Below are 9,389 nucleotides of genomic sequence, written 5' to 3' on the forward strand. Positions count from 1 at the left end.
CGACGGGGCGGGGCCAGCCGCGGCTTCCGGCTTCCGGCCGAGAGGGTGGTCGCCCGCCGCCGTCATGGCAGCTGAGGAGAAGGACCCCCTGAGCTATTTCGCGGCGTACGGGAGCAGCAGCTCCGACTCGTCGGGCGAGGAGAACAGCGAGCCGGAAGACGGGGGTCGCAAGGAGGCGGCGCCGGCTCCGACGACGGGCGGCCGCGGGAAGCCGGCGGAGAAGCGGCTGCCGGGCCCCGACGAACTGTTCCGCAGCGTGACCCGGCCGGCCTTCCTCTACAACCCGCTCAACAAGCAGATCGACTGGGAGCGGCACGTGGTGAAGGCGCCCGAGGAGGTGAGGTCCCCGGCCCCGCGGCCGCCCCGGGGCCCCGCGGCCGCCCCCCACACGCACTCAAGCCGCGGGAGGCCGCGCGTCCCCACCCACGGCCCCGGGAGCCCGGGGGGTGTCAGCCCGGGCCCGCCCCTCCGCGCTCGGGGCCCCCAGCCGGGCGACGACTAACGGTGGTGACTCCCCGCCCCCCGCTGCAGCTTCTCCCCGAGACCCCTTCCCTTTGACGCCGGAGTGCCTGCGCTGCTGCCGCCAAGACAGTGTCTCTGCTGCAGCCTCCTGAAGGGGTCAGCCTGGCCGTAGTATCTGAGACTGGATCCTTCTTTGGTAACTAAAAGTTATTAGCTTTGTTTATATAGGGAACCCTGTGACTTTTCACTGAACGGTATTGTGATGTTGATAGAAGGAGGAAAAAAAAAAAAGGGTGTCTTTTAAGCCTAAAGGATTTTTTTTTAAAAAGCCAGCCAGAAAGATGAGCAGTCGGCAGGGAGGTGCATGCGCTCGTATCCATCGCGGGAACCTCGGTTCGTCACAGGGCCTCTTCATGTGCTTACTTAACAGCCTCCAAAGGAATTCAAGGTCTGGAAGTCCAACTATGTGCCACCCCCCGAGACCTACACTACCGAGAAGAAACCGCCGCCGCCGGAGCTGGACATGGCAATAAAGTGGTCGAACATCTATGAGGACAATGGTGATGATGCCCCACAGAATGCTAAGAAAGCCCGGCTTCTGCCGGAAGGGGAGGAGACCGTGGAATCGGGTAAGGGTGCTGTCAAGATTGCAGCCCGAGGTGCTTCTATAAGGCGTGCACACTCAGTGAGCACAATTGAGACCCTGGTGGATTGGAAGACTTGACTTTGGATACTAACGAGAAGTCATTTCCATCTTTCGGGGTTTTTTTTTTTTATGTTATGTGAGACAAGGGCTGTGTAACCTGGATGTTCTCTGAGGCCAGCCCGTCTTTGCCTCTCAGTGGTAAGATTAAAGATATGGGCCACCACTCCCAGCTTCTGCTCTACTAAGATCTAAGAATGTGTTCTGCCTGAAAGTAGTCTCGGAAGTCTCCAGGGTACGTGCTTGTAGGATGCCTTATTAGAGCGGCGGGTGTTAATTCAAGGGTGCCTGGAACTGCAGCTGGGACATGCTGAAGGCTTCATTTCTTCTAAGACAGTTGTGCGTTAGAGCTGAAATGAGGGCAGCAGAGTGTAATCAGCTGTGCATGGGAACAGACGTAGTCGTGGTTTGATTTTCTTGCCTTTGTTGGTAATCTCATAATTTCACCTCTTACTTGGACTACCACAGTAATCTCTGCCTGCAAACTCTTACCCCTGCTTCTCTGTGTCTCAGGCTTCTAAAATTTATATCTGACTGTGTAACTGGCTTGCCCCCAAACCTCCACAAACAGAAGAGAGCTGGTGTTTCCTTGTGACCCACCCAGTCCCCCTCACCACCATCCTTTTGAAGGGCTTCATTCCAGCATTTTAAGATGTTGAAATTTAGACCTGAGTGGAGCACACTTTCATATGGGTTCCTGGCTTTTAATGTACTTTTCACCTTAGTCTAGACTGAATGTTTTAAACTCTAGGCTGATAAAGCCGTTCATCTTACAAAATCCAACATGCAAACAATTTCTAGTTCACTCTTGATAGTAATTATTCTCCTTTACCTGGGATGTGCCGTGCTAATTCATCGTAGTTGTGTGTGGTTATTTCTTCATATGCCCTCTCCCTTATGAAATCCCAGACCTGGTCCTCTGTGTGGTTCCATAGTTAGTAGCACATTGTGAGTGAATGACTGTAGAGCTGAGCTCAGCATTTTAGACTATTAAAGGCCATTTGCCTTTTTTATTAAACAGATTTCTGATCTTCCAAAAAAAAAAAAAACACAGATTTCTGATCTTCCATTACAAGGACCAGCGTTACATTGAAGGGGTTCCTGCTGTAGCTGAGGATGACCTTGAACTCCCTCCTAGCGGGGACTATAGGCATATACTATGTCAAGGTTTTTATTGAAGATCTTAAACAAAGTGTGAATTTTAATACCTCTTATCGTATGGCACTTTGATTAAAAAGTATTTTTGAATAAGGAATCCTTATGCAATCTTACAAAGCCAGAACAGGGAAATACAGAATGAGAGCTTATAACTTGTCCAAGGTCGGAGTAAATGTTTCATACACGTTTCCTAATTTAATATTAACAGCCTGACACAAGAGTGACCCATAGTTCATTATCACTGTCTTGTAGATGAGGAAACAGTCTGACGTGAGAGAATTTGCCTAAGTTCACACCATTGGGAACTGAGAAAATAGGACTTCAAATTCAACCTTGAGATAGCATCTGTGCCTTATTAAGCTAAGGTTTGGTCACATCGTGTTTTCACAGTTTAAGAAGTAATCAGTCTTCTCAAGGGACCAGAGTTGATAATCCAGGTTGCTGTAGTCTAGCGCTCTTACATCTCTGGCCCTTTATGATAAAGGCCAGAAATTATGTTCAAGTAAGCAAGGATCATCTTTTTTCTAACTTTTGGGTTCAATTACCAGAAATTCAAATAATGGCAAATAACACCCACATTTCCATAGCTAATTCTGTCCTTTTGATCAGAAAATGAATGTCAGCAATTGAAAAGACACAAAGACCAACGTTTTCTGGGTTAGAGCTGGAACATATGACTCAATGGTTGTTCTGAGACTGAGGAAACAGCACAGTCATAAAGTGCTTTCCTCACAGGCATGAGGACCCAGGATCCTGAGTGCTGGAATCAAATCTTAAATTGTTAATTTGGATTTAAGCATTGGTTACTGAATCTAACTCTTATAATAAATGCCTCCACCTGTTTAGAGATTGGGTGTGAAACTCAGGGTGTAGCCATGACCATGAACTTCTGATCCTCCTGCCTCTGCCTCCCAAAATGAGATTAAAAGTGTGTGCCACCCTGCATGCACATTATGTATGTAGTCTTAGATACTGAGCTTCGTGCATGCTAGGTGAGCATTCTACCAACTCAGCCACTAGTTTCCTTTTGAGAAGTGACTTTTTGTCATTGCAGGCTGCCATGCTAATTTGTCTGTCATTGTCTTTTTGTGTGTGTGTGAGTATGGAGGCCAGAGGGCAACCCTGGGTGTCAGCCCTTGTCTTCTGCCTTGTTTGAGACTTTCTGCTATGTATGTATATATGCATTCGTGCATACTATGTCTAGCTGGCCTTTGAGCTGGGCATTCTCTGTCCCTCCCACGTTGCCATGGGAGCACTGAGGTTATAGGCGTGTTAACTGGTCAGGCTTTTTTGCAGAGACGACTGGGATTCAAATTCATGTCCAGAACCACCTCCCCAGCCCCTGACAACATTGTTTACCTATAGCTTGTCATTAATGAAGCATGTATTGGAAAGTCTGCCCACTTAATTATATTTTAAATTCATCATTAAGCTACCTTGCTTTTATTTGGCTATCCTATATTCTTCCTTTGTTCTTTTTTGCCACTGATTTCCAGAATTTAGAGGAGCTGAGAAAGTTTAGATCCAGCCTTGCCTCTCACTGTTTTTCAGGGCTGCTTGTTTAGTGACCGTGAAATACAGAGAAGTAAAACTTAGATTTTCATAGCGTTATTAACAAATAACTGCAAAAGCCAGCTAATGGAGCAAGTGATTTTTATTTTACTTTTGTTTTAATTGTAAAAGTATACAGGTTAAGCTAATGTTGTTTACCTTGGGTGATTCAAGTTGTGTAATAGGGAAATTATTTTCATATCAGTGTGTCTGTGTATGATAGGGTTAGTTTTTAAAAAACAAGAAAGCAGAAAGCTATTCCTGTGCTGGTTTTTAAGGCAGCACCTTATTTTGACGCTAGGGGACAGGAGCTCTGCTCCAGTCACTCATGGGAACTCATTTTTCCAATTGTAGTAGTATGTGGTTTCAGTGTTTTATCAGTAGATTTACCTGTATTAAGTGACAGAATAAAAGCAGAAATGTCCCTTTTTAATGTGTGTTAATAGTGTGGCATGATAGTAGTCTTCAGAAAATGCTTTTAACTTTTTTTTTTTTTTTTTTTTTTTTTTTTGGTTTTTCGAGACAGGGTTTCTCTGTGTAGCTTTGTGCCTTTCCTGGATCTCGCTCTGTAGACCAGGCTGGCCTTGAACTCACAAAGATCCACCTGCCTCTGCCTCCCGAGTGCTGGGATTAAAGGCGTGCGCCACCACCGCTCCGCTGCTTTTAACTTTTATATTACTATTTCTGAAAATAATTTCAAGGTAAACTTGATAATTAAACTCCAGCTAAAAACCATAGTTTGTTTGCTTGAAGTGGGTATGGTGGCTTCACACCAATATTCCCTACACTCAGGAAGCAGGAGGGTCAGGCATTTGGATTACAGCCTGGATTACAGATTTTTGTCACATGATTTGTGATTTGACCTTGGCAGTTTCCCTAATTTTTTTTTTTTTTTTTTTTTTTTTTTTTTGGTATTTCGAGACAGGGTTTCTTTGTGTAGCTTTGCGTCTTTCCTGGAACTCACTCTGTAACCCAGGCTGGCCTCGAACTCACAGAGATCTGCCTGGCTCTGCCCCCCAGAGTGCTGGGATTAAAGGCGTGTGCCACCACCACCCAGCAGTTTCCCTAATTTTTTAATGTGAAGGTCTTAAGGCATCAAAATATTTTATATGTCACCATATTATACCTTTTGAACTTTAGGTATGCTGTTGATCAAGAAAATAAAGTTCATTCAGGCATGGAGTCTTGTGTCTGTAATCTTAGTACCTGGAAGGCTTGAGGTAGGAGAATTATGAAATCAGGCAAGTCTAGGCTACGTAGAAAGAAAGGGAGGGGAGAGGAGAGAAAGCAGAGTAAAGTCAGGGCTAAGGGTGTTCAGTATAGGGTGGTTGTCTGGAAGGCATAAGGCTATGGGGTGTGGTCCCTGGTACCATGGAAGTAAGGCAGTCAGAAGCTGTGTGTATCTATATGGAATTCTTCTGGAGTGGGGCCACCGATGAGGCAAGGTGTTACTGTGTTAGCTGGCTGGCCTCAAACTCATAGCAGTCCTCCTGTCTCAGCACTCAGAGTGCTAGGACTGTAGGCCTACCACCACCACACTTGGCTGGAATTCTTTGCATCACACATTTGCTTAGGGAGATATGAATTAGCAACTAGTCTGTGCCAACCTGTGTACATTGAACCACATAATTGAATTTTTTAAAAATAGAGTGAAAAGGTCCACTTTTTCAGGCATGACATTTTTATTCATGGAAATTTTCTGCAGCCATAGACAATAGCAGTGGGGGAGCAGGTACTGGTTATTGTAAGGTTCTGTAGTCTTCCTCATCCAAATTTTCCTTAATGTGAAGGTGGAGCCTGCTTACTCTGTTGATTTTAAGATGTTCTGACCGCCTAGGAGGGAATGGTCCAGAATTAGTACAGATACCTGTGAGATTCTCTGACCCTTAGAACAGATACCTGTGAGATTCTCTGACCCTTCACTTGTGCTTTTAACGTCAGAACGTACAGTGGGTTGATCATAAGACTGGGAGAGGAAATCGGAGAGGAAAAGTACAGCTGGTGGCCACTTAGTGAGGCTAACAGGCGATGCATGTTCTGTAGAAGGAGACTGTGCTCTGTTCTCATGAAGTGTGGTGTGTGTCTAAATGCATGCAGTATGTGCACTGGGAAGTTTGGGACCAACCAGCTGTTTCAGAGAAAGCTGGTTTTTGTGAAGTAAGATAAATTAAGCCACATTAATATGTCCCTAAGAAGTTAATTTACAAATGTTGTATTGCTGTAATTTAAAAAAATGCTTGTTTCCCTATGTAGTTTAATATCAGGGTTCTAAGAATTAGTATTTAGTTTTTATTGATAAGTTTTCAAACAGCTGATGAGCTTTTGGTATAAAGCTAATAAATGAGTTTTCTGTGTTGATCTTTTAAAGACTCACTAATGACACTCTCTTCTTCCCTACTTGAAGATGATGACAGAGATGAGCGTGCATCTAAAGTTCGAAGAGTGGAGCCAGAAGCAGCCAAGAAGAAGAAGTAGAGAAGCAGTGGCGAGAACACTGGGCTGCTGAGCTCCTGAGATGTGTCGTTGGCTGGAGTGTTTGCTTTTGTGGTTCTCATGACAGACATCTCCATGAAAGTATTTATGTTAATGAACTATCAAGTACCGCCTCAAGACTTTCCGCTGTAGAACTGAGGTTTTTATTTAAAACCTGTATGTATTTACAACTCTAATGGTGACCTGTGATTGTGAACTGACAGTACTTGGAAGCATTCTGGCTATCACAGAATTGGTGACAGGCTTTGAGAGTTTTGTCACTTGGACATGCCATTGTTCTTTGGACCTTTTATAAAGGAATCTATTTTTAAAGTAAATATATTGTAATGTACTGTGAACTTGTGGGTGCTCTTCATTAGTGTCTGTACAGTGTAAATAGATGATCATGGAAATAAAATTACTTCCGTCAACATTGCTATTATTGTATGCCACTAACAAGTGTTTGTAACAAGCAGCCTGTTTGCCCTGTGACCTTTTAATTCACAGTAGGGATTAGCATGTAGGGAGAGCCTCCCATGTTTAGGTGCCTTGTGCATACTTCTCTCCAATGGTCCTGTAAAGTAGACGTTAGTATCCTATTTTGTAATGAAGAGAGCTAGAAGAACTGGACAGGGCTACACAGCCAGTGAGTGGAGACTAGCAGATTCACTCAGGACTGACTCCAGAGTCAGATTAAACTACCTGACCTCTCAGCAGACTTCAGGCATTTTCCAAGAACGTTATCATCTCTTCTACATACACTTCTGTTGTTAGGGGAGGTCTTTTCCTGCCCTTGTTATCAGCTGCACTTAACATACCATACATGCCTTATAGTGTGATTATTTTTTCATCTCCTCATTAAATATGCTGAAGATAGGCTCTTCTATGAAAGATTACCAGATTCAGCAAAGAAGAGCATGTCCAGTTAAATCTGAGTCTGAGTATATGTGATATAAGACACATTAAAAATTCATCTGAAATTCCAATTTAACTGAGCATCTTGTTTATTTTGTGGGCTGGGGGTGAAGCCCTAATCTTGTCCGTGCTAGGTGAGTGCTTTGGCAGCTGCTGCGCTGCATGCTTTCTTTGCCCAGCCCCTGTGTTAATGCTCTGTGTATAGCAAGCAGTGCAAAATGAATCTCTAGTCTGTCTCTTTCCTGGGTCCTCCTCCAGCTTCGCTAGACTAGCATACTCTCTTCTGTTTGCCTCAAGCTTGTATATCCAGCTCTATTTCCACTTGTCTCAAAGGCCCCACATGCTGTGTCAAAAACCACCTCCCACATTTCGTTTCTGCCCCATGCTGTACCATCTCATAGGTCTGGTGGAAACATCCTACCTTTTCTATGATGTTCTCACACAGCTCTTCATCCAGCTGCAAGAGATGGTTTACAGTTCCCAGATGTGCTGTTCAGATGCATCTTTATGTTCTGCTTTAAACCCTTTGCTTGGTCTGGCTCTTCTCTGGAGACCTAGTCAGCTCTCCCAGAGTTCAAGTGTTCCCTCCTTCATGTTCTTGGCTTCATTTCTATCTGCCCACTACCTCACTCCTCAATACCAAGTTACTAGCCAAAACATACCAGATCCTTACTGTGGGCCAGGCTTTGTGCTATGTTCTTCACAAGATTCACAAACATGTTCAACTTGGTAAGAGGGATTATTACCACTTCCCAAGGGAAGAAAATGAGGTACAAAGACTAATTTACATGGGTGGAGGAGATAGCCAGTGAGTTTAGTAAACTGTCAAACTGGACAACCCAGAGTTCAATCCCTAGAACCCACAAGAACAGTTCCCACAATTGTCCTCCAGTCTACACTCACATGTGCACCCCTCCCCATACACATACAAATGAATAGTTTTGTTTTTTTAATATTTAAAAGGGGGGGGGGGAACAGTCACATCAACATTTAAATTTTTTAAAGATTTAAACAAAAAGCAAACCCGGCGGCAGTGGCGCACACCTTTAATCCCAGCACTCGGGAGGCAGAGGCAGGCGGATCTCTGAGTTCGAAGCCAGCCTGGTCTACAGAATGAGATCCAGGAAAGGCGCAAAGCTACACAGAGAAACCCTGTCTTGGGGGAAAAAAAAAAAAAAAAAAAAACCAAACCAAAAAAAAAAGCAAAAATCAATTTATTCAAGGGAGACTCAGGCAGTATGGCTCCAGGGCCAGAGCACTCACTACACTGAGAAATAAATGCCAGAAGTCACCTGTAACTAGTTTATTCATGTGTATTTGGTTCAAAGAATGTCTTACCTTGGGGTATTCATATAACTAAGGAATTAAAGCAGGGCAGGAGTGATGACTCAGCAGTTAAAGGCACTGGCTGCTCTTCCAGAGGACCCGGGTTCAATTCCCAGCACCCACATGGTAGCTCACAACTGTTTCCAGCCGCAGGGGATCTGACCCTCACACCAATGCATATAAAATAAAATTAAGTCAATTTTTTTTAATTAACAAATCCAAAAGTGACCATAGGAGCCATATTGCAGTATTGATCTAATGTGCCAGAAGCATCTTTCAGATGGACCAATTTAATACAAAGTCAATATGCAAATGATTTAGGAAAGTTAATGCATATTTCAAGGACTTAGGCTTTTCATTTTAAAGATCTTTAACTAGAGTCTTAAAGCAGCAAGTCTGAGACTATGTCCTCCTTCCAATAACAGTTTTCAAGGGTAGGGATGTAGTTCAGTAGTGCTTACTTGGTGTGTACAAAGTCTACAAGACCCTGGGTTCAATCTCTACCACAGACAGACAGACAGACAGGCAGGCAGGCAATGTAAATATGTGTATCCAGCATTTCACTTGTTTATGGCAGTGCTGGGGATCAGACCCAGGGCTGACACGTGGATTGCCACTATCCCTTACTTTGTCTTGCAAAGTCAAAGGTCTCCAGACAACCACAACCTCTCCCTGAAAGTCTGCTGGTTTTCCTTTCATTTCTAATTAGGGCTTGAGTTTAAAGTCATAGCACCTAGACACCAGCACCCACAGGATGTGTGAGGGCAGCCTTCCCACAGCTGGTATTGTCTTGGGTGTGAGC

At 44.3% G+C, this 9,389-nt stretch overlaps 1 protein-coding gene across 2 annotated transcripts; it reads left to right on the forward strand.

The window, feature by feature from the left end:
* On the forward strand, nucleotides 1–6,705 carry C6H1orf52 (chromosome 6 C1orf52 homolog). 2 transcript variants are annotated; one of them, XM_059266390.1, is made up of 4 exons: nucleotides 1–337; nucleotides 893–1,091; nucleotides 5,015–5,094; nucleotides 6,279–6,705. In XM_059266390.1, exons 1-4 carry the CDS (start codon nucleotides 65–67, stop codon nucleotides 6,378–6,380), a joined length of 654 nt encoding a protein of 217 aa, XP_059122373.1. In that variant the 5' UTR covers nucleotides 1–64; the 3' UTR covers nucleotides 6,381–6,705. The 2 variants fall into 2 exon arrangements, with proteins under 2 accessions (XP_059122373.1, XP_059122374.1); XM_059266391.1 differs by lacking the exon at nucleotides 5,015–5,094 and having other exon boundaries at nucleotides 13–337.
* The last annotated feature ends 2,684 nt before the right edge of the window (nucleotides 6,706–9,389 follow it).

Source organism: Peromyscus eremicus, chromosome 6, assembly GCF_949786415.1.
Source record: "Peromyscus eremicus chromosome 6, PerEre_H2_v1, whole genome shotgun sequence".
NCBI classification, from domain to species: domain Eukaryota; kingdom Metazoa; phylum Chordata; class Mammalia; order Rodentia; family Cricetidae; genus Peromyscus; species Peromyscus eremicus.